The following is a 24,059-nucleotide window of genomic DNA, read 5'->3' on the forward strand; positions in this document are numbered from 1 at the left end:
AATTGGCTTGAGATAGGGTTCCGAGAGTGTTGTGCAGCGGATGGGTCGAGTGATGCGTTCCCGACTGTTGACTTGAGAATGGCTCGAGTGATGCGTTCTCGACTGGTGACTTGAGAATGGCTCGAGTGATGTGTTCCCGACTGGTGCCTTGAGAATGGCTCGATTGATGCGTTCCCGACTGGTGACTTGAGAATGGCTCGAGTGATATGTCTGGAAGGTGTGGCTCGAGCGAATGCGCTTCCAACATCTCCTAGATACCTGAAATACTCCGAAATGCACAATGTATGCAAGAATGATGCAAGAGCTACCTAGACATGCAAAGTGTATAGAAAAGACTAGAAAATGATACAAAACAATGAGTTATCCTAACTAAATGCATGATAAATATATGCTAAGAAGAGACAAAATATAGACATATCAGTTCCACACTCGTCCTCCACGCATCCGCAAAGGTAGGATATGTACCTCCCGAAAACCGCTCGGTACCAATACGGCCCATCTTTATCAGCATGCTAATATAACGAGAATGGACCCCCACATCCACAGCCACTGGCTGCCGCTCCGCCGCCACCACATAACAAATTCTTCTAGCAAGAGGCCCAGCCCATAAAGCATATAGGTCAAGAAAATTCCGATTAGGGATAACCCCTCATGTAGTTGACTGATCTAGCCGTCAACTTAGAGAGGAAGGGAAGAGCCAAGCTAAATATACATAAGATATTCGCCACATCAAGATAAATGGAGTGTTTCCTTAAACTGAGAAGGAAATTCTACATATCATAAGTTAGGTTTCCCCTGTATAAAGAGGAGGAGGAAAGACTCTGGCAAAACAACACTTTTTTGGCACTCAAGAACCCTAGACTCGATTCCTACTAAGGAGACCCTAACTTATTCCTTACGAAAGTTATCAATTCTGTTAAACAAACTGATGGATTTAGCTCTTGAATCGATAACAAATTTCTACAACTTATTGAGCTTGTGTTTACTGCTCGGTTTACAATCCATGTGGATTGCCCTTGCAAAACCATATATGATGTTGTGAATGTAAGGAAGCATAGCTTTGAAGAAGTCTTTTGAAATTTTTGAAGATGAGATCAACTTGGATCTGGAATGACACTAGTCAGGTAGACACAAATGTCCTAGGGATGATGTGAAGGACTTGAGTACTTGACTACAGATCGACCTAGGTAGCCGTGAGACCGTCGCTGTTGACTGGGGACAACGGCGGCAGAGATGGAAACTGCTGGTATGTTGTGGTGTGGCTATATATACATATATATATATATATTGTAAATAATTTTCATAATAAAATGTGTGGCTTGACTTACATGGTATCACAGCATTAGTATCCAAAGATCTAAACCCTAATATATATAGTCTGCCGTTTTTTGCTTGACTCTCTTTCTTCTTCTCTTCTCTCTTTTGAAGTATATAGCTTAAGAATTAGATGAAATATTAAAGAAAATTAGTTTGATCGTTAGATCACAACTCGAACATAACCTTCATTGATATCATGCATGTTAAATGTTGATGAGAGAAGAAGACATTAGAGCAAGATTATTGGTGGTCTCTTAATTTGGGGTTGTTAAATATTGTTTGATCATTTTATGAATTAATTGTGAATGGTTTTGAATATAAGAACCTTTGATCTCTTAGGAAAAATTTAATCCTCCAATGGTAGGTTCTAATTTTGGGTCTCATATTTTTGAAAATATTGTTTTTTAAAATTAAAAAATTGTAAATAGAATATAAGTTGTATAAATGTGTAAACATTTAAGAATTTATAAAATTAGAAAATATTGCATTTAATTAATTTTTAAACATACAAAACATAATAAAAACATTAATACAAATTGTAGTGCAATTCATAAATGGAAAAAATGCTAAATTTTAATACTGATTTGCTCCAAATTTTGCCCAAATTTTTTCAACCAAATTTTTTGGTCAAACTTTGTCAATATATCTAATTCTTGTTTGCAATGAACATAATAAGCTAGAGCATATCTCTCTAACTAACCAGTGTATGTTCAATCAAATTTTACACATTATATCTCGCAAGCCTTTCCTTTACAAGAGGATCCAGAGAAGAGATGTATTTCTCCCATGAACTTCTTCCCAGCATCTGAACCCAAAGATTAAATCAAAGACATTAGCCAATTGACATAAAATTACTTCTAATGTACATCATGAGCAAGTGCCTGAAATTTTTAAACACTAAATTTCAAAATACTCATATCCTACATTCTTAAAGACGTTCAACACTTGGGAAACTTCTTTCTGTAAGTCCTCACTTTTTATTTCCTGTAATATATAAAGAAAAGATTGTCAGTTATGTATATATCATCAACCAATTATTCCAAACATTTAAAATTAACTCGAAGGGTCATGGTTAGTTTTCTGTTAACTTACGTGCCAACTCGCAATGGCTTCACATATGAAATGACCTGAGTTAGCAACTCCTGATGGATTCAGTTTAACCTGAATTTGTGCAGACCACTTGTAAAAATCAAACATGTTTTACATGTTTTAAACACAAACTAAAAGAGTAGAGAGGAAGATACCGCAGCACATAACCCTCTAAATGCATCTTCTTTCTTAGTGCCATCATATAACCTGATAAATAAAAGTACGATAAAAATTGTTCTATGGAGCAAAATATAGGAGTGTGAACATTTCCCTTAAAAACGAAGGTTCACTAACTTTGACAATTTCTTGCACCATGGTTCCACGAAGTGCTCCATGCGCGGTGCGACTAGGTCTGGACGAATCCATGCTAGTCTCCCAAGTGTAATTGCACTGATCTCAGCTAGTGCCTTATTGACACCCTGTTCACAAGAAAATAAAATTTAGACATGGCCAAGAGAGTCTTAAATTTATAACTGTGTAGAGTTACCTCTCCAAGTCGAGGAATCCAGCCAAGGGAAGAGACAACGTTCTCCACAATTGGTGACACTTCTTCACGAACCTGAAACATTGACTTTACATCAGTCACGAGTCTCCTCTTAATAACCAGAAACTTTAACTTCAATAACAGAAACAGTATTTAAGTATTACCTTGACAGCTAATTCTCCAATGGCCCAACAAGCATTAGTCGTGACATAAAGGTTTTCTCTATTAACGTTTTCCCTGATCTGTACAAAAAATATATATACATATACTTAAATTTAAATAAAGTAGTTGAAGATATTAGCCGTTATTGTAGCAGTAAAACTTGGCTACCAACCAGTTGCTGGCTTGCAATTTCGAGGAACTCACCCAGGCGGGGTTGTAGATAGACCGGCAATACCTGTCAGTACATTGTGGATAAACGCTTTACTACAGTAATATAACTAGCAAAGGAGAGTCAAATTTATAACATATAACCTCACATAACATATATCCCTTGTTGTTTACTTTAAATGAAAATATGTATAAACGACTTTGTATTTTGCAACTTAATTACGTACTCTTGCAAGAGCGCCCATTAGGGCAAAAGCTTTTTCCCTGACATCAGCAGCTTCATCCATGCAATACTTGATAAGCATATCTCATAAATTACTTTGTGAAACCTGCATAAGAGTCATGAAGCAAATATATATCGGTTAGTAAAAACTAACTGATCAATACTAACAAATATGACCAGAGCAACTAAATGAGTTATCCACTAAGTGAGGACTTATGAGTACAACAACAACAAAAAGTGAATACCAGTGACTCTATTTCACTCTTAAGCCCTCCAGCAAGGTCATAAAGAAAATCAAGTGAATGAATGATAAACTCTTTATCATACTGAGCCCAGCAAGAGCAAAACCAACCTACAAACAACAGAAGCAAGTTTTGATTACACGAAAAAACAACAACATTGCGGCAGTTATGATGAAATATTGAATTAAATTATTATAAATCGATCAAGCCTGTGACTGAGAAACCTTGGCCAGCTGTTGGATTTGAATGATATCCATGCATCTCTGTAAAAGATGCTGAGCAAATGGAGCGAATCGGACACCTAAAGCCTGAAACATTGAAACACATTAATATGTTAGACATAAAGAGTTTATGCTACAAAAACAGTCTAAATATTCCGTCAAGGTGGACTTGTCGGAACCTGAGCAATGGATCCGAAGCATTTTAGCAATGGGAATATATCTTTGTCTGATATTGAAAGTTGTTGCAACTTTGAAATGAGTGGGGACATCAGATTCTCTAGATAACAAGGCTGCATAAGGGATGCATGTTATATAGGGTAGCAAAATATATATAACCAATAGTACGTACGTAAAATTAAAAAATATATATAAACTTCTCAAGTACTCCCTTAGTTTTCTACTCACTTACGTGCCAACTCGTAATGGCTTGACATATGAAAAAAAGTGAGCTGCCAACTCCTAATGGATTCATTATAACCTGAATTATTCCAGTACACTTTTGTAAAGCTCAAACTTGATTTACATGTTACAAGCACAACACAAATCAACGAGTAGAGAGAAAAATACCATTGCACATAACCCTCTAAATGTTTCTTCTTTTTTATAGGGATCATCGATCCTGAAAAGATAGTATGATAAATAAAAATAGGGACATTTACTCAAATGATATACAAGAAGAAAAACAAAGGAATCTTAACACTTCAAATCCAAGACAAAAAGGCTCACTAACATTGAAAATGACATGCACCATGGCTCAAAGTAAGACTCCATTTGAGGCGCCACGAGTTCTGGACAAACCCATGCTAGTCTCCCAAGGGTAATTGCACTGTTCTCAATTAGTGCCTTATCGTCCCACACCTTACAATTAGCCATACTCGTCACATACTGCAGCTTATACTTATAAACATAGACATTGCCAAGAGAATCTTAAGTATTTAAGTTGGTAGCTATAATCACCTCTCCATGTTGAAGAATCAAGCTTAGGGAAGAGACAACACTGGTCACGAATGGTGAGACTTCGTGACAAACCTGAAAGATTGAGTTCCTATAGTTCACAAGATTGTTCCTAACCAGAAACTTCAAACATAATTAGCATAAATAGTATTTGGTATTACCTTGACAGCTAATTCTCCAATGGCCCAACAAGCATTAGTCGCGACATTAACATTTTCTCTAATAACGTTTGCTCTCTATTCAGAACATAGATACATTTCAATACAATTGAAGAAATTAAAATAATAGGTATAGTAACAGTAAATTGGATACCAAGTACCAACCAGTTGCTTGCTTGTGATTTCGAGGAACTCACGTAGGTTGGGTTGTATATAGACCGGGTATACCTATCAGTGACCGCAAAAAGCATTATGACACACACTAATATATAACATATAGCAAAAGAGAGTCAAAATATATAAAATATAATCTCACATAACTTCCTTTTAATTAGTTATGTTAAATGAAAATATATATATATAAACGACTTTGTATTTTGCTTCTTACTCTTGCAAGAACTCCCATAAGGGCAAAAGCTTTTTCTCTGACATCAGAAGCATTATCCAAGCAATAGCCAAGAAGCATAACTCTTAAATTACTTTGTTCAACCTGTATAAGAATATATCTGGTTATAAAAAATATTAAAATTAACCAACATTGACCATAATTATATGTGTTATCCAACAAGTGTGGTCTTATGAGTACAAATTAAACAATGTGAGCACGACATAAAGAAAATGGAGTACCAGTGACCCTATCCCACTCCCAAGCCCTTCAGCAAGGTCATAAAGAAAATCAAGAGACCAAACGATAATCCCCTTATCATACTGAACCCCAGCAGCAGCAAGACCAACCTACAAACAAGAGAAACAAGTTTTGATCAAGGGATAAAACAAAACAAAACTGTGCGGTATAGTTTGAAAAAAAAAAAAAAAAAAAAAAAATTGATTCTACATGGAACATCAGCCAGATACTTTATCAATCATAATAATAATAATAACACCTTAGTTAGTCTTTGCTTTTCCATGATTCGTATGCATCTCTTGAAAACAGCCTGGGCAAATGGAATGAATCTGGCACCTAAAGCCTTGAAATCGAAACAGAATATGTTAGAAATAAAGAGTACTCCATGTTGCAAATTATTATAATTTCCCGGCAAGATCATGAACTCGTCCATTACCTGAGAAATTGATAAAAAGCATTCTGACATTGGGTATAGATCTTTATCTGACTTTGAAAGTTGTTCCCATTTTGCAACCAGTGAGGAAATCATAATCTCAAGATAACCAGGCTGCATAGTAGGTAGAAAATACATGAGAAAATTATGAAAGAGCTGTTTTTGCATCTTTTTCATTCAGTTAAACAAATTCTAATAACTATGAACTACTAATTCAGTAAATTCAGATATTTCGATTAATATTTATTTTCGAAGTTAAAGATTTATTAATAAAATGTGCATAGAAAAACTAAAATCAGTTTTTTATAAAACATATAAAATCGATGTACGATCTAGGAACGGTAGGAGTTACTCAATTGACAAGAGCATATCAACCTTACAAAAACCAAACCATTTTACCTTAGTTATCAGCTCTTCTCGAACAACCATTGGCAGTGTTCTAATTGCATCATAAACAATTCTGATGTTCTCCCTCTGTAGTATGATAGGTAACCATAAAGAAACAGTTGTTTGGAAACTGATAATATATAGCTACCACAAAGATTTAGTGGGGCAAAGCAGTGAAGCTCAAGAGGATTTATTTACCTTAGACGTTCCAAAAGCGCATATAATATGTTCTAGCATTACCTCCAGGTATTGCACCAAGTCTACACCAGCATCCTACAGGTTCATAGAAAAATCACTTTTCTCAAGTTCTCAACCACAATCACATGATCAAGATTAAACATGCTTTTAATTTTAAATCATAATGGAATTTTCATTCGGCCCAATGGTCAAAGTTTTTTTCTTTTCCTTTTATAACGGTCAAAGTTTCTTAAAGAAGGATAAGGTTGGCTATAATTATAAATACTTTTCCCCTCTACCATTTGGTATGTGAGGAAACTTGTGGAGTTGGAGTCTCAAGTAACTGTAGTTATGGACTAATGGAGGTTCAATGCAAGCTCAACTTTATTTAAAAAAAAAAAAAAAAAAACAAACATTGCGAACCGAGTTACCTTTACAAGAGTTGTAAAAGCTGAACAGGCGGCCTTCTCGACCCGCTTGTTATTATCCAAGAGTTTGCGAAGAAGACCGGCAAGAACTTTCTTAAACTGTTCATAACTCTTACGATCACTTCCCTACAAGAAAAGAAAAAAAAAAAGTAGCAAATCATCTAAAGATTGTTTTAAACAGTACTTAAGCATGAAGATATTGTTAAAATCATACCTTAAGATGATATATGCCATATCGAGAAAGTGTCCAACACGATATGCGTCGAATGAGAGGGAATTTATCATCCAAAAGAGGAAGGAGGATGGCTACAACCTGCAGATCAACAAGGCACTAGCATATCAATGAAATTTAATTTAAGCAGAAAACTCGGATATATGAGATGAGAGTTAAAATCATATACGAACTTGCCTCAGGCAAGTGAGGGTAAAAATAAGGAACGCAGCCTTCAGCAATGATTCCAAGAGCAAAAACAATAGCTTCCCTTTCTTTCCACGTCTCATCATCAGATCTTGATAATTTCGTCTGCAGTTTGGAAGAACAGGACTAACCAAACCAATTGTTTTCAGTTCAAGATACCACCGAGAGAAATAATATTTACCACAATAATTGGCGTGAGTGTTTGAACCATAATATTCCCAAATACATGAGATAGCATGTGAAATGTTTTTGCACCGCCATTTCTTAGACTCCGTACGTTAGACGAGTCATCATCATGTACCTAGAATTAGTCATTAAAGAATTATTTATTTTATATTTGAATCGTTTAACTTAATAGTCTCATTAATACACAACGTCATTAAACATATAATATTGGCGAAAAAGAAACCTCGTACACATCGTTATCTCTATAAGCCATGACCGAGAGAAACCTCTATTACAAATCGAAATGAAATTATAGTGTCAGACTAACAACAAAAAAGATTAAGTGCCAAAAAAATATACTTCGAAGAAAAGGAGAAGTATCATTGTACTGGAATTAGATGAGGCAATAACTCCTTAAAGTCCTCTACTTGTAGCTGACGACGACGGCATAGATTAAGAATCATTTCTTTTTGCTCTCTTATCCATTGCGACTTGTATTCCATGAGTTTCGGAGATGCCACTGAAAATACACAAAACGTGACTAATAAATATAAGATTGTCAATTAATGTTAATCAAACAATCTTTTAACATTTATAAATTGAAAAGATAAATCTAACAAATAACATACAATATTTGTGAAAACACTTTTATGTAAACGAACTCGTATGAAACTTTATCAATAGATATAAGCAAATAAATAAGAAAATAAAATAAACTTACCCGATCTTACTACGAAGAAAAAAGTCGAAAATAAGTGACGGAGGGAGAGATAGAAATGCGATGGAGAGATAGAAATGCAGCGGAGATAGAGAGAGAGGCAGCGGTAACTGATTTAGAGAAAAAGAAATCTAAGAATGCAATTAGGGTTTAGTTTATTAAATATATATTTTCCGTAAAATAAACTAAAAGGGTATGTTTGTAATTGTTAATGGGTTAAAGGGTATTTTTCAAAAAATTAGTGTTTATTTAGTAAAGAAATATACTTGGAAAACAAAACTTTTTATGTGTTGACTAAACTTTATTTCTTTGGATGATGCATTTTTTATATTCAGTCAAATTATTTTTTAGAAAACTCATATAAGTAAAAGATCTTAACGAAGGAACCCATTTTTTTTTCTTTTGTCAAACCTAACCGGTTTTCATTGATTAATATGCTGGTACATTAGGTAGAGATATTAAAGCCGATTTATCTAAGGCATTTACTTACAAATTGTTCTCTCTTTTAACAAAAACAAATGAACAAATATCGAAATCGAAGGAGAGAAGAAGGATATCATGTTGAATCCAGTAGAGCTCTTTTGAGGAAGACTGCAAATTTAGTGCTTGATTAGTTGTTGTGAATCTGAAGCAAAAGAAACTCTTTTGAAACAAAGATCTAGGGCTTTGAGGAAGCAACCCATTAAGTACTATTTAATCAAAAGTTCAACTTGTCTTGTCAGTAGTCAGTATTATACTCCCTCCGTTTTAATTTAGCTGTCGTTCTAGGACTTAATTTTTGTTTCATAATAGTTGTCGTTTTAGTTTTTCAATGCAGATGTTTGGTGAATATTCCATTTTTATCCCTACTGTTTTAAGGTTTTGAATAATGAAAACTATTATAAAATATATTAATAAAAGGCAAAACAGAAAATTTAATAGTTTTCATAACTTGTATGAAAAAACCTTAAACGGAAAGTAAAAAAAAAAAACTGGAAGGAATAATAAATACCGGTTGGATTGCAATTTGTTTTGGGACTGAGGAGGTGTTTAATTCTCTGTTGTGGGTTTTAGGATTAGCCTTTAGTTATTGTTTTCCGATTAAAAATTGGTTTGAGGGACTCGTGTTACTCATGGCTCCACTTGTTTTTGAAGCAATGTAAGTTCGAGTTTGATTTATGGTGTTTCAACTCGTAAAATGTTTCGGGTGAAGATGCTAAGAATCATACGTAACTAATTATTGACTATTGAGATACCATTATTGAAAGAAAAAAAAAAGTGTAAAACGGAAAATGCAACTGAAGAATGATGGCAGATCATATAAAAAATCCCAATCACATTTTTCTTATTTGGTATCCACAGGTCCCAATAGTTCAAACAAGCTGAAGCGCAATGAAACTAAACTTTGCTTAGCTCTTTTTAGGTTTTTAGAAATCTTACCAAAACTGCTCAAACCACCATACAACGTTGCCCGCAAAAGAAAAGAAAGAAAAAAAGGGACCATGAATCGATGTAGAAAATAGAAAAAATAATAAAGACAGGGACTATAAAATTTCAACCATGTAAATCTGAAGAGCCCACACACACACAGACTCTGTACTGTATGCCTTCTCTACTGACCTTTTTGGCCCTTCATTTAATCTTGCACAAAAAAATGGTGTCTCAAGCGTTTTGTGCTCAAACTCTATTGAATCTATTTGTTGTTTGCAATGAATAAGCAGCTAGAGCAGATCTCTCTATTTTGAGACTACACTTGATATCTCGCAAGCCTTTCCTTTACAGGAGTTTCCAAAGCAGATAAGCATTCCGCCCATGAGTTTCCCAGCATCTGAACCCAAAAGATGAATTATATAAGTTGACATCAAATTACTCATACAATACGCGAGTAAGCGCTTAGGATGGCTAAACACTGAATTACATTCAGCATAACTTACGTATTTATAGCCGCTCAGTACTTGGGTGACTTCTTTCTGTACGTCCTCGCTTCTTATTTCCTGTGACAAAAAGATATAGTCATATGTGTGTCAATCAACTGTTCCAAAGCTCCCCGTAAGGATATTAACTTTAGCGACGAGAGCCACAGTTCGTTTCTATTCACTTACATGCCAACTTGCGATGGCTTGGCATATGAAAACTAGTGAGCTGACACCTCCTGATGGATTCGTTTTAACCTGAATTTGCAGAGAACATGTTTACATATCAAACTTGATTTCCATGTTTTGACTGCAAACCAAAGAGTAGAGACATATACCACTGAGCATAATCCTCTAAATGCATCTTCTTTCTCAATGTCATCACGAACCCTGAAAAGAAAGCATCATAAGAATTTTTCTGTGGAGCAGAGGTTGGAAATGTAAAGACTCCAAATTCAACACAGAGGTTCACTAACATCGACAATGCCAGGCACCATGGCTTCATAAAGTGCTCCATGTGTGGTGCTACAAGGTCTGGACGAATCCATGCTAGTCTCCCAAGGGTAATTGCACTGTTCTCAACTAGTGCTTTATTGACATTCTGCTTCACAAAATTAGGCATATTCATCAAACACCGCAGTTGATAGACTTAGATGTGGCCATGAAAACAATTAATAGGCTGCCAGATTCACCTCTCCATGTTGAAGAATCAGGCCTAGGGAAGAGACAACGTTGGCCACAATTGGAGAGACTTCTTCACGAACCTGAAAAATTAAGTTCCTATCACTCACGGCTCTGCTCTTAACAATAACTTCAAGCTTTAATAGATGAAATAGTATTTTGGGATTACCTTAACTGCTAATTCTCCAATGGCCCAACAAGCATTATTTGCGACAGAAAGGTTTTCTCGAATGAGGTTTGCACTCTGTACAAAGCATATAGATGTGATCTGTGGCATAGAAGAAGAAGAATATAGGTATAGTAACAATAAAAACTTGGATACCAACCAGTTGCTGGCTTGCAATTTCAAGGAACTCAAGCAGGCGGGGTTGTAGATAGACCGGGAATACCTGTCAGTAGTAGCCAAAAAGCATTATTTCACTCTAGCAAAAGGGAGTCGAAATTATGATACCAGATTTGGTATTAATTACAACCGCAGGAAGTCGGCAGCAACTTAGTCGGTTTAGTGTTTTGGGTTTTCATTTCATAGTCGAATAAGGGTTTGGTTTTCTCCTTTTTTAAGAACTTGTAAGAGTCCTATACAAGGTCTCTTTTGATTTATAAGAATTCAACTTCCAACAGTTAGCCGAATTCTCTAAGAGAGACTTGCGTTAAGAGAAAGCTTAAGCTATTCGATTCTTTAGTTCAAAGGCTGGATCACTCACCACCGGTTACTAGAGCCAAATAATCTAAAGCACAAGCTCATATCAAATTATAACATATAATCTCACATAACTAGAAGTTGTCACTTCTCATGCTAGTTCTTGATGTTAAAGGAATACATTCAAAGTATAAAAGGATACGTAAATTACTCTTGCGAGATCACCCATTAAGGCAAAAGCACTTTGTCTGACATCAGGAGCTTCATCCATGCAACACTTGAGAAGCAGATCCCTTAGATTACTTTGTGAAACCTGCATAAGAGCAATGACGTAAGAATATATCCGGATGTGGAAATCCATAACAATGATCAGCGAAGTTACAAAGTTATCTACTGGGTGAGAAATTATGAGTAATAAATTGTATGAGCAAGACATAAAGAGAATGACGTACCAGAGACTCTATCCCACTGCCAAGTCCTTCAGTAAGTCCAGAAAGCAAATCAAGAGAACAAACAATGAATTCTCTGTCGTACTGAGCCCCAGCAGAAGCAGGATCAACCTACAAACAACAGAAGCAAGCTTTGATCAAACGGAAAACCAAAGTATGCAATAGTTACGTACATGCAAGCATGTGACTTAGTTAAACTGGAAAAAGTCACTCTAATTCTCAAATGAGATGAAACTGCAGAAGTCTGAATGGAACCTTAGCCAGCTGCTGCAGTTGGATGATATCCATGCATCTGTGGAAAACAGGCTGAGCAAATGGAGCGAATCCAACACCCAAAGCCTGAAACATGGGAAATACAATTTGTTAAACATAGAGAATTCATGCTGCAAACAGTCTAATTTTTGGTCAAGACGAACTTGTCAGACTTTTTTTTTGGACACAGATGAACTTGTTAGACATTCATAACTACATCTCCTACTATTAGTAGCACTTTCAGGAATTTTTGGCCTTCTAGCTGACCAACCAACACCAGGATTCTTTTTCAGTGATCTTAAACTACCAAAACTATAACTTCACTAAGTAGGATCATTAAAAGTAGCTTCATTCGTGCAACAGATTCAAGACCTTACAGATTTCTTAAGACCTTGACAGGTAGCTCATACCTGAGAAATGGATGTGAAGCATTCTAGCAATGGAAATAGATCTTTATCTGAGTTTGAAAGCTGTTGCCACTTTGCAACCAGTGGGGGCATCAGAATCTCAAGATAAGCAGGCTGCAAAAGGGAAAACTAATTAGGCCAAAAAAACATACACCCACCAGTATATGGAACTGAATAGATACTTGCCAAGGAGCTGAATTTACAAGATCAGATTAACCTTGTACAAATTCAATCATTATACCTTGTTCAGCTCTCCTCTAACTGAATCTGCCAGTGTTCCAATAGCATCATAAACAATTCTTAAGTTCCGTCTCTGGGTATATGAAAATTGTATGTTAGGTTGACATATAGAACAGTGGTTTGAAATAGATAATAGCCGCCAAAGAGATTATTTTAGTCTGGCAAAGCAGTTAATTTTAAGAGAACTTAATGACCTGATACTTTCCAAAAGCGCACATCAGATGCTGCAGTATCACCCCCAGGTGTGGCAGTAACTCTTCAGAAGCATCCTACACGTTCATAGAAGATTCACATGGTCAACCAACATCTGCAAATGATACCAAAAACCACATTGCAAAACCAATAGGTACCTCTTCAAGAGTTGCAAAAGCCGAACAGGCAGCCTCCTGGACCCGCTTGTTTGTATCCAAGAGTCTGCGGAGAAGACCCAAAAGCACTTTCTCAAACTGTTCATAACCCTTCGGATTGCCACTTTCCTAGAAAATAAAAACAGTGAATTATCTAACGACGGTTTGAAGCAGTTAAAGCGTGAAATATCCTGTTCAAGTCATACCTGGATAATATACTTGCCAAATCGAGAAAGCGTCCAGCAAGATATGCTTCGTATGAGCGGGAATTTATCATCTAAAAGAGGAAGAAGAAATGCTACAATCTGCAGAAATAAGGCGTTAGGATGTTGATCTATATCAACTGAGCAGAGAAAAATCATATATATGAGATGATGTGGATCAAAAACGAACTTGCCTCAGACAAGTGAGGGTAAAGACCAGTCATGCAGCCTTCAGCAATAGCCCCGAGAGCCAAAACAGCAGCTTCCCTATCTTTCCAGGCCTCATCACCAGAAGCTGACAATTTTGTCTGCAGCTTGGAAGAACATGGTTTAGCTGATTGTGTTCATTTCAAAAAGACCAAGAGGACTAACATTTACCTGAATTAGGGGCATGAGTGCTGGAAGGATTTCATCTCCAAATACATTGGAGAGCACGTCAATAGCTGCTGCACTACACTTTCTTAAATTCCACACGTTAAACGAGTCATCATCCTGTACCCAGAGAAACTCATTAAAAAGGGATTTATAGTATTAATTTATTGGTATCATATAACACATGCATTTCTGTACATATATCAAATGACACAAAAAGTAAATGCATACATCATCATCATCATCAAAATCCTCTGAACCATGAAGTCTTGATGTATGAAAACGAGGTTTCAAATCCTGTAGGGGAACGAAAATGAATGGAAATTAGAGAAGGAGAAATCTATAAGAAAAATCAAAGACATGAACAAACAATTTGCACCTGATCTCTGTCTGGTTGAGACTCATCTTCCTACAAAAAGTAAGCAGTTTTCATATAGATAAATGACAATTATATTGAGAAAGGTGACAAAACATAGAATATCAACAGAAAAAACAACCTCTGCATCCAAAAGGGACTCGTCGTCATCTGCATAAGCCATGTTTTCAAGCAACACCTAAAACAGATATATTTTATGTAACATTACAAACTACACCCGCAGGGTAAATTATTAAGTACCCAAATATCTTATGAAGAAAAGGAGAAGTATCACTATACTGGAATTAGGCGTGGCAGAAACTCTTTCAAGTTCTCTGGCGGCAGCTGAGCGTCACAGTATGCAGACCTGCCAAACAACAATATTGTTTTATGTTATTTAATGAGGAGAATGATGGAAAATAAGAGAAAAACAGGTAACAAAACCGTCATCTATATAGCCAACAAAGAGAATAACATTTTACCAAAATTCACATGCTTCGAGAGACACTTCTTCATCAGGGTCTTTGTTAACTTGTAACATGTACTCCATGAGATTCCTGAGATGCGGCTGAAAAAGAAAATAAGGGAAGAAGACATATCTAAGATGCATGGTAGAAGAACTGCTCAGACTAGAGATATTAAGTACCTCAAAAGTAAGGGGCATTGAGAATAGATTTGAAGTAAGGTGTATACTAAAACCACAACGAAAAATACCTCTATAGATGAGGGGAGGACTTCCGTGAGGTGCACAAATGCTGCGCAGACCTTTTAAGCAAAGGAAGAAAATACATTATTACAGTGGCATAAGAACATCCGAAATGGGATGGGAATCTGATTATAACATATGTCATCTAAAGACGCCGAAATAACTCTCTAGTACTGACAAAAATAAGAGAAAGCTTAAATAAGACGAGTACCAATTTTCTGACTTCTGCTACAGGATCATTGGCGAGGACAAACAAACCCTGAAGGTACTTATCCATTGAATGGAACAAAGCCTACAAAATGTAGGTTGTTACTAACAACAGTCCTTTATACCATATCAAACAAAAACGAAATTTTACAAGTAGCCTTCGGAAATACTTACAGCAGGCATTATTATGATATATTGGTTCACAGAACCCAGGGCAAGCTTCCTCAGTGAAGCATGGGGTGACTGAAAAAACTGCTCAAATAAAAGAGTGGAAATCAAAATCTTATCGCAACCAATCCAATAGGACGACAAGAATTCAAAATAGAACCTAACAAGTGCTACAACCGAGTTCCGAAATCTGTGTACAAATATGAGATGCTTACCTGAAATAGCCTAGGCAAGAATATGTTGATAGGGCGCTCTGCTAAGCCAGGCACTTCTGAATCCAAGACATGCGGGATATCCTCACAAATCTAATCGGTAAGAATATGACACATCGATATTACAAAAACTTTGAAAGTATTCCAAATATATCACAACCACCAATCAGTACTTGGATAACATGGGATTAAGGTTCATAAACCAAAGGTTCAACAAAAAGAGCAAGAAACAGAAGAGAAAATGCGTAGCAGCTAATACCTTTGACAATGCATCCATCGCACCATCCATGTGATTTAGATCATTACTGTCTAAGCAAGTAACAAGAGCTGGCAAAAGCTCAGACCATCCAGAAACTCCTTCGATATTCACAATAACACTGATGATAGTTCCAACTGTAGCCCGTATATTCCTGTCCGCTGCTCCCAGACAAGGCAACAACTCTGACTTGATGTATTTTTGGTTTTCTTGAACCATGGATGGATAAGCACCCCTCAAATTATTTTTCAGAAGTAATCCAGCAGCTTGGCGAACCTCTACGGACTTGCCCTGATCATCATCGTACAACAACACACCAGCTAAGAAACATATATTCAAGTAGAATGCATATAACCAAATCAAACAACAACAGCAATATAAAAACTCCAAGCTGGTCTTGCCTAGTAAAGTCTGCAATTAGAGAGCATGTAGATACAACTAGAACTAAAAGGAAATGAGACACAATTCACTATTCTCTACACAACTATTCACAAGTAAACTTCAACTCAATTGAATCACAAAGTTCATTCACGACATATACGATCAAAAGGAGATAAATCCATTAGGGCACAGGACACAGAAACTCATAATCTAGTCTGGAGAAACGAAAGCAATCCAATGGAAACGCAGGAGGAACAGCTAAGCTAAGCGACAAAGAGAATCCAAAGAGCAAATGAAAATTCAACGATCCGAACTCCGAAGAGTCGTCGTCTTCATCAACAAGTAGATTGAGTCAATACGGCGAATGAGACCAAAAAAAAATCAGAGGAAGCGAAGAGAGAGTAGAGAAAAGTGCTAAAAACCTCAGCGCGAACGAGGATGAAGACGAGATAGTTGTTGAAATCAGGGAACTGAGAGAAGTGTTGAAGCTGCTGCCAAATCTGAGACTTGTCGACGACGGAGGAAGGAGAAATCTGTTGTTCGAGAAGAGCGCAGATCTCGGCGAGACCGTCGTCTCGGGGTTGCCAGACCACCGCCGTCGCCGCCATGATTGTTGTGGCAAAAAGGTAAATTTGACTCGTGTGAGAGGGCAAAAGAATATGATTCTTTGGACAAAAAAAAAAGCGCACAGCAAAAGTTTAGAAAAAAGACAAGTGACGAAGACGAAGAAGAAGAGAATGAGAAGGGAACGCTACTAAGTTGGGTTTTGTTGGGTTTTATTTGTTCTCTTAAAAGTTTCTCTTATGGGCTTTTTTTTTTTTAGTTTGTCTATTTTTTTTCTTTGCAAAATAACTTCTTCTTTTTTTTGCAGATTTTGTTTTAATTATATTCAAACTCTTTGAAAAATAAATATTTTTTTTCTTTTTTTGTTAAATTGAAAAAGAAATATTTAAATAGGTTTAACAATACTAAATATAGCTTTGGAACTGAAGAACGAAGTTCTCTTTATATCACTATCCCTAAAACCAAAGTTATCGATGTCCAGATTCAGTAGAGAACTCCGTTAATGCTTGCCTATGTTTGATTGTTACTTGGAGTTATTTCTTGTACATAAGCGCCTATGTTTCTCTATAAAGTGTGATGTCAGTAAACGAAGAACAAAGAGAGATACTATATATCTAGTATATCTTTGAGGTAGAATGAGAAAATTAAAATATCCTGACTCTTTAAAAAAATTAAAGGAATTCTAATGAAAGTAGAACAATATGCTACATGTACTATATTTAAAAACTAGAAAAAAATCAAACGCGTTGCGTGGATAAACGTAATAAATTATACAATATTTTCTAGTTAATATATTAAAATATACTTAGTTGTTTTAAAATAAATTTAATTATTATTATAAATATTATAATTATCAAAGTTCAAATTATTTACTATTTATTCTATCATTGAATATTATAGTAAGAATTTTATAAATACGACAAAAATTAATTAATTAATTTGATTGATTCATCTTAGTCATTATTTTGACTTTTATACTATATAGTTAAAGAATCATCATAAAGTTTCCATTCGAAATGTGGAATTAACAATGTTAGTCATTTCAAATTTTCATTTTCCCGTGCGTTGCTGCACGGGCCGACATCCTAGTATTTATTAACATCATTATAAAAAACGAAATCATCATTTACTAACCATTTTTTATAAATGAAAACTAACATAATTTTGTTTAATTGTAAAATCTAAACTCTAACCATTTTTTTAAACCTAACAGATATATAATTTCGTTTAATTGCAAAATCTAAACTATAACCACTTTTCTAAGCCTAAACAAACATATAATTTTTAAAATATTGTAAAATTTAAACCTTAATCTTCTTTTTTTTTTGTCAACCACACATTAAATTAGAAAATAACTCATAGATTGGTTGCCCAAACCCTAATCTTCTTTTAGAAACTCAAACCAAAATATTATTTTTGGTTGGGTATGAATTAGCACTACATGTTTGTCTAGGTAAAAAAACCCTTTAAAATTACATGGGTTAGAAATTACCCTTTTCCTTTGGATGTAAAGTTATGTTGCATAAAGAGTTTTAATTAACTCGATACAAAAAGGTCAATTGTCATACATACCACTAAAATAAGTTTTTATTCTAAAAATACTAGTTTTTTCTCAAAAATACCATTAAAATGTATTTTTCCAAAAATACCACATAATTAAACTTGTTAGGAATTAGTGAACCAAGAATGAGACCAAATTCAAAAGAAGCTTGGTGGAAAAGTAGTGTCAGCTCAAGTGATGACTCACGTTCAGGACCACAAGCTGCAACAACCCGATTTTGCCGCCGAGCGTGTAAAAAGCAAAAACAAAAGAGGAATTCGTCTTATTTGCCCCCTGCAAAGAAACCGAGTGATGTCACTACAATAACGCCAAGAAAGAGGCAACTTGTAGAAGCGGCTAGAAGGGGAACTAGGGTTATTGAGCAAGCATCTATTTAAGCAAGTGTATGTATGAGAGAGAGAGACGGTAGAGAAGAGAGAACATAAACAAAGGGTAAACTTGTGTCTTATGTTCTTGGGGAAAACAGAGAGAGACTAGAGAGATTGAATCGAGTGAGCTTGTAAGGGTTCAGTGGGTGAGAGATCTCTTTGTAGTAACTCTGTGATTAGTGGATTTCGGGAGTCAGATCCCGGCCCAGACGTAGCTTCCTCGTTAACGGAAGTGAACTGGGTAAACAATCGTTGGTGTGCTCTGTTTTTTTTCTGTTTCTTTTGGTTCTGATAGAGTCTTGGTTTGTGTTCGACAAAGAGGTCTTTAGTTTCATACACTTAGTTGAGTTAAAAGATCCTTGGGTTAAGCTTACACAAGCTAAAGTCATCGGCTTTAGCCTCGATTAAGCTTGTCAAATTGGTATCAGAGCGTTGGTTACGGTGTTTGATGGTTCTGTAAAGTCCGCTCAAACAAAGGAACCATGTCGTCGGCAAGGATTGAAGTGGAGAAGTTCGATGGAAGAGGAGACTACACGCTGTGGAAGGAGAAGCTGATGGCTCACTTGGATATTTTGGGTCTAACGGTGGCTCTCTCAGAAACTCAGGTTTCAGTCTCAAATCCAGAAGAAACTAAGGATGACGAAGGTGGAACCAAGGAAAAGGGAAAAGAAGCTAAGGAGTTTGACGAGCTTGTAGAAGAGAAGAAGAGAAAAGCAAGGAGCACCATAGTGTTGAGTGTTTCAGACCAAGTGTTGAGGAAGATCAAGAAAGAGAAGACTGCAGCTTCTATGATTAAATCTCTAGACAACTTGTACATGTCTAAAGCTCTTCCAAACCGCATCTATCTAAAGTAGAGGCTCTACGGGTTCAAAATGAATGAAAACATGTCTGTCGAAGGTAATATTGACAAGTTCCTTCATCTTATAGTTGATCTAGAGAATACTGGAGTATTAGTATCAGATGAGGATCAGGCTATACTTTTGCTTATGTCACTTCCTAGGCAGTTTGATCAGTTAAGAGATACTCTAAAATATAGTACTGGAAGAACTAGGTTAACGTTAGATGAGGTTCTTGCTGCTATATACTCTAAGGAACTAGAGTTTGGGTCAACTAAGAAGAGGTATCGGTAATATCAGGATCAAAACTACATCAAAGGTAAGAGGTATCGGTAATATCATGATCAGAAATGAGGATGGATCAACAGTTTTGCTCACACATGTGAGATACATTCCTTACATGGACCGAAACCTGCTATCTATGGGAACAATGGAAGAGCAAGGATGCAGTTTTGAATCCAAGAACGGTATCCTAAAGATAAAAGAAAGAGAACACACCATTTTGGTGGGAAAAGGCATGAGAAGCTTTATCTTCTTCAAGGAAGATCCAAAACTGGTCAGTCTCTCGCAGTTGAAAGATCACATGATGATACAGTCTTGTGGCATCGGATATTGGGCCACATAAGTCAGAAAAACATGGAGATCCTATCAAAGAAGGGCTTTCTCGACAAGAAAAGGATCTTAAACTTAACAATGTGTGAATATTGTATCTACGGGAAAGCAAAGAGAGTCAGCTTTGGCTTAGCTACACACGGTACTAAAGACAAGCTTGACTATGTACATTCGAATTTATGGGGAGCTCCATCAGTGCCACTGTCTTTGGGAAAATGTCAGTACTTTATCACATTCATCGATGACTACTCGAGAAAGACATGGGTTTACTTCCTAAATCACAAGGACGAGGCATTTGGAAAATTTGTCGAATGGAGCACCTTGGTGGAGAATCAAGCAGGGAGGAAGATCAAGATCTTAAGGACTGACAACGGCCTAGAATTCTGCAACCACCTGTTTAATGAATTCTGTAAGGAGAAAGGCATAGAAAGGCACAAAACGTGTGCATACACGCCTCAGCAGAACGGTGTTGCAGAAAGGATGAATCGCACAATTATGGAGAAAGTAAAAAGCATGTTGAGTGATTCGGGAATGCCTAAAAGATTTTGGGCTGAGGCTACTAACACAACAGTGATCTTAATCAACAAAACACCCTCATCTGCACTAAACTTTGAGATTCCTGACAAGAAATGGACAGGTAATCTCCAGTTTACAGTTATTTGAAAAGATTCGGATGTGATGCTTTTGTTCATGCAGATGAAGGAAAGCTGGTACCTAGAGCAAAGAAAGGAGTCTTTCTAGGCTATCCAGAAGGTGTGAAAGGTTACAAGGTATGGCTACTGGAAGAAAAGAAAGTAGCAGTAAGCAGGAATGTGTTGTTTCAAGAAAATGCAGTCTACAAGGATTTGATGCAGGGAAATAAAGACTCTGAAGAAGAAACTTTGAGTGGCTCTCTATACATTGATCTTGAAGAGACTGGTGATATAATCTTAGGTGGAGATCCCCAAGGAGAGTCAGAATCCCTGGGAGATCACTCATCGGGTCAGAATGATCACCAAACAGAGGAGAGCACAGTTTTTGAAGATTCCGAACATGATTCACCTGAGAGTTATCTTCTGGTTCGAGATAGAGCAAGGAGACATATCACTGCTCCTAGGAGATTTGACGTGGAAGGCTATTTCGGTGAAGAAACCGATGATGAGGATGAATTTGTTGGAGAGGCTCTGGTCACCACAATTGATGGAGACACTGCAGAACCTGAAACTTATCAGGCAGCACTGAGAGATGCTGATTGGGAATTATGGAGAGGAGGAATGCTCAAAGAAATCGATTCATTATTAAAGAATCACACATGTACTGCAGTCATACCACCTAAAGGACAAAGAATCATCCGTTGCAAGTGGATTTTCACGCGTAAGCCTGGGATTCCTGAAGTTGAGAAGCCGAGATTGAAGGCAAGACTTGTGGCTAAAGGGTATGCACAAAGGGAAGGTATAGATTACACTGATGTTTTTGCACTAGTGGTGAAACATGTATCCATAAGGATCTTGTTAGCCATTGTCGTGGAAGAAAACTATGAGCTGGAGCAGTTAGACGTCAAGACCGCATTTCTCCATGGTGAATTAGAAGAGAAGATTTACATGGGGATTCCTGAAGGTTTTGAGGATCAGTTCCAGCCAGGACAAGTGTGTCTACTTAACAAGTCATTATACGGCCTGAAACACTCACCAAGAAAGTGGAACCAGAAATTCGACAGTTTTATGACTGAGATTGGTTTTGAGAAGAGTCCAAGAGACAATTGTGTTTACATCAAAACCCTTGAGGATGGTTCCAAGGTTTATTTGCTCATCTATGTTGATGACATGTTGGTGGCAGAAAAAGACATGAGAGTGTTCTCAAGTCTGAAACAGAACCTCAGTGAAAGGTTCGAGATGAAGGATTTGGGTGCAGCTAAGAAAATACTCGGTATGGAGATCATCAGAGACCGAGAAAGAGGAACACTGAAGCTCTCCCAAGAAGGTTATCTTGGAAAAGTTTTGGAACTGTACAAAATGGATCAAGCGAAGAAACAAGACACTCCTCTTGGAGTTCATCTAAAGATGCAGGCTGCTACTGAAGAGCAACTGCACAAAGACAAGGAGTACATGAAGACAGTTCCATATGCTAATGTCGTTGGGAGCATTATGTATGCTATGATTGGAACAAGGCCTGATTTGGCATATCCTGTTGGTGTCATTAGCAGATTCATGAGTAAACTGATCAAGGAACACTGGTTAGGACTGAATTGGGTTTTAAGATACATCAGGGGAACACAAAAGATGAAGCTGTGCTATCGAAAAGGGTCTGATTTTCTCATTAGAGGTTATTGTGACTCTGATCACGCAGGAGACGTTGATAGAAGGAGGTCTACTGGTGGCATGGTGTTCACCCTTGGTGGAAATACAATCAGTTGGAGGTCGCATTTACAGAAAGTGGTGGCTATGTCCTCCACTGAAGCCGAGTACATGTCTCTCAGTGAAACAGTAAGAGAGGCATTATGGCTTAAAGGTTTATTGAAGGACTTTGGCTATAATCAGAAAGCAGTGGAGATTTTCTGTGATTCACAAGGTGCCATAGCTCTTTCAAAGAACAATGTGCACCATGAAAGAACAAAGCACATTGATATAAAGGTCCACAAGATCAGAGATTGCATAGCAGATGGAGTTGTGGAGGTGACAAAGATATCTACGGATGTAAATCCTGCAGATATCTTCACCAAGGTCTTCCCCATTAGCAAGTTTTAAGCAGCCTTGAACTTGCTACGAGTGTAAACTGGGTAATCCTACTCAGGAACCGGGATGGAATCCAAGGACTAATCGTATCAGACTCTCTCTCTCATTAAAGTTAAAGTACAATTAACATGTTTTCTTATTGTTGTTCTTGATTCACTAGGTGGAGTTTTGTTAGGAATTAGTGAACCAAGAATGAGACAAAATTCAAAAGAAGCTTGGAGAACAAGTAGTGCCAGCTCAAGTGATGACTCACGTTCAGGACCACAAGCTGCAACAACCTGATTTTGCCGCCGAGCCTGTAAAAGCAAAAGCAAAAGCAAAAGAGGAATTCGTCTTATTTGCCCCCTGCAAAGAGACCAAGTGATGTCACTACAATAACGCCAAGGAAGAGATAACTCGTAGAAGCGGCTAGAAGGGGAACTAGGGTTATTGAGCAAGCATCTATTTAAGCAAGTGTATGTATGAGAGAGAGATAAGGTAGAGAAGAGAGAACATAAAAAAAGAGTAAACTTGTGGCTTATGTTCTTGGGGAAAACAGAGAGAGAATAGAGAGATTGAATCGAGTGAGCTTGTAAGGGTTCAGTGGGTGAGAGATCTCTTTGTAGTAAATTCTGTGATTAGTGGATTCCGGGTGAGACGTAGCTTCCTCGTTAACGGAAGTGAACTGGGTAAACAATCGTTGGTGTGCTCTGTTTTTGTTCTGTTTCTTTTGGTTCTGATAGAGTCTTGGTTTATGTCCGACAAAGAGTTCTTTAGTTTCAGACACTTAGTTGAGTTAAAAGATCCTTGGGTTAAGCTTACACAAGCTAAAGTCATCGGCTTTAGCCTCGATTAAGCTTGTCAGAACTAAAAGTTCTAATACTAAAAACCAATTCCTAAATTCTAAATATTAAACCCTACCCCTAAAAACTATACGCTAAAACTAAATGTGTCAACCCAAACCTAAAAAAAAATTCTACATCCTTAAAACTCAATTTTTTGTGTTTAGTGGTAATTTTGGAAAAAAAACTTTTGTGGTATGTTTAGAAAAAAATAAATAAAATGTGGTATTTTTTTTTTTTAACTTTTTTAGTGGTATTTAAAGGAATTTCTAATACAAAAATATCATCGTAAATACTTAAAAAATCAAACAACCAACCATTGGATTATCAATCCAACCACTAATGCTCAAGCATGACGTATCAGTTTTTGAGGATTTTTGATAATTACAAAGACGTGTTACTCGGGATCTAAGTCTCTCTTGTTCGACAGCGATTAGCCTCACAAAAAC

The 24,059-nt window shown here is 36.6% G+C and overlaps 3 protein-coding genes across 5 annotated transcripts; all 3 read right to left on the minus strand.

The window, feature by feature from the left end:
- Positions 1-1,873: 1,873 nt before the first annotated feature.
- On the minus strand, positions 1,874-8,115 carry LOC147949920 (transportin-1-like). The gene is made up of 20 exons (XM_087511358.1): positions 8,041-8,115; positions 7,896-7,940; positions 7,668-7,787; positions 7,478-7,591; positions 7,283-7,381; positions 7,072-7,194; positions 6,662-6,736; positions 6,476-6,550; positions 6,080-6,190; positions 5,903-5,986; positions 5,646-5,753; positions 5,407-5,508; positions 5,184-5,246; positions 5,022-5,096; positions 4,864-4,935; positions 2,701-2,825; positions 2,562-2,613; positions 2,410-2,478; positions 2,242-2,301; positions 1,874-2,122 (listed from the first exon to the last, which is right to left on the minus strand). Exons 1-20 carry the CDS (start codon positions 8,113-8,115, stop codon positions 2,039-2,041), a joined length of 1,731 nt encoding a protein of 576 aa, XP_087367484.1. The 3' UTR covers positions 1,874-2,038.
- Positions 3,062-4,779, minus strand: LOC147949921 (transportin-1-like). Its single transcript, XM_087463246.1, has 8 exons — positions 4,637-4,779; positions 4,474-4,525; positions 4,316-4,384; positions 4,086-4,196; positions 3,689-3,993; positions 3,448-3,549; positions 3,225-3,287; positions 3,062-3,132 (listed from the first exon to the last, which is right to left on the minus strand). The coding sequence occupies exons 1-5, from the start codon at positions 4,777-4,779 to the stop codon at positions 3,889-3,891; spliced, it is 480 nt and encodes a 159-aa protein (XP_087319372.1). The 3' UTR covers positions 3,062-3,132; positions 3,225-3,287; positions 3,448-3,549; positions 3,689-3,888.
- A 1,554-nt stretch (positions 8,116-9,669) lies between the features above and the next one.
- LOC104702844 (transportin-1-like) lies at positions 9,670-16,996 on the minus strand. Of its 3 annotated transcripts, none has more exons than XR_015562028.1 (29): positions 16,560-16,908; positions 15,760-16,047; positions 15,504-15,593; positions 15,295-15,372; positions 15,125-15,205; positions 14,922-14,972; positions 14,690-14,775; positions 14,508-14,574; positions 14,350-14,406; positions 14,232-14,261; positions 14,084-14,149; positions 13,859-13,972; positions 13,675-13,788; positions 13,484-13,582; positions 13,281-13,406; positions 13,125-13,199; positions 12,932-13,003; positions 12,694-12,804; positions 12,287-12,370; positions 12,035-12,142; positions 11,785-11,895; positions 11,332-11,576; positions 11,112-11,210; positions 10,954-11,025; positions 10,738-10,862; positions 10,600-10,651; positions 10,451-10,519; positions 10,283-10,342; positions 9,670-10,176 (listed from the first exon to the last, which is right to left on the minus strand). XR_015562028.1 is itself a non-coding variant. In XM_087458693.1 (29 exons), the coding sequence occupies exons 1-29, from the start codon at positions 16,743-16,745 to the stop codon at positions 10,096-10,098; spliced, it is 2,682 nt and encodes an 893-aa protein (XP_087314819.1). In that variant the 5' UTR covers positions 16,746-16,996; the 3' UTR covers positions 9,670-10,095. The 3 variants fall into 3 exon arrangements, 1 of the variants encoding a protein (XP_087314819.1); XR_015562027.1 differs by having other exon boundaries at positions 11,112-11,186; positions 11,269-11,576; XM_087458693.1 differs by lacking the exon at positions 11,332-11,576 and adding an exon at positions 11,269-11,331 and having other exon boundaries at positions 11,112-11,186; positions 11,794-11,895; positions 16,560-16,996.
- Between the last annotated feature and the right edge of the window lie 7,063 nt (positions 16,997-24,059).

Source organism: Camelina sativa, chromosome 1, assembly GCF_030686135.1.
Source record: "Camelina sativa cultivar CO46 ecotype springtype chromosome 1, ASM3068613v1".
Classification (NCBI taxonomy): Eukaryota; Viridiplantae; Streptophyta; class Magnoliopsida; order Brassicales; family Brassicaceae; genus Camelina; species Camelina sativa.

What these genes read in the sequence shown, in the direction of transcription:
- LOC147949920 (XM_087511358.1), bottom strand. Translation starts at nt 8,115, where the DNA reads ATGATTCTTAATCTATGCCGTCGTCGTCAGCTACAAGTAGAGGACTTT. An exon ending in CACTCACGCCAATTATTGTG is followed by an intron (nt 7,592 to 7,667) that starts GTAAATATTATT and finishes TCCAAACTGCAG; the next exon opens with ACGAAATTATCAAGATCTGA. An exon ending in TGGTGCAAGAAATTGTCAAA is followed by an intron (nt 2,614 to 2,700) that starts GTTAGTGAACCT and finishes TTTATTTATCAG; the next exon opens with GTTATATGATGGCACTAAGA.
- LOC147949921 (XM_087463246.1), bottom strand. Translation starts at nt 4,779, where the DNA reads ATGGCTAATTGTAAGGTGTGGGACGATAAGGCACTAATTGAGAACAGT. An exon ending in TGGTGCATGTCATTTTCAAT is followed by an intron (nt 4,526 to 4,636) that starts GTTAGTGAGCCT and finishes CTATCTTTTCAG; the next exon opens with GATCGATGATCCCTATAAAA. An exon ending in AAGCCATTACGAGTTGGCAC is followed by an intron (nt 4,197 to 4,315) that starts GTAAGTGAGTAG and finishes TCCCTTATGCAG; the next exon opens with CCTTGTTATCTAGAGAATCT.
- LOC104702844 (XM_087458693.1), bottom strand. Translation starts at nt 16,745, where the DNA reads ATGGCGGCGACGGCGGTGGTCTGGCAACCCCGAGACGACGGTCTCGCC. An exon ending in TTTACCCTCACTTGTCTGAG is followed by an intron (nt 13,583 to 13,674) that starts GCAAGTTCGTTT and finishes TTATTTCTGCAG; the next exon opens with ATTGTAGCATTTCTTCTTCC. An exon ending in GCAGTGGGATAGAGTCTCTG is followed by an intron (nt 11,896 to 12,034) that starts GTACGTCATTCT and finishes GCTCTTATGCAG; the next exon opens with GTTTCACAAAGTAATCTAAG.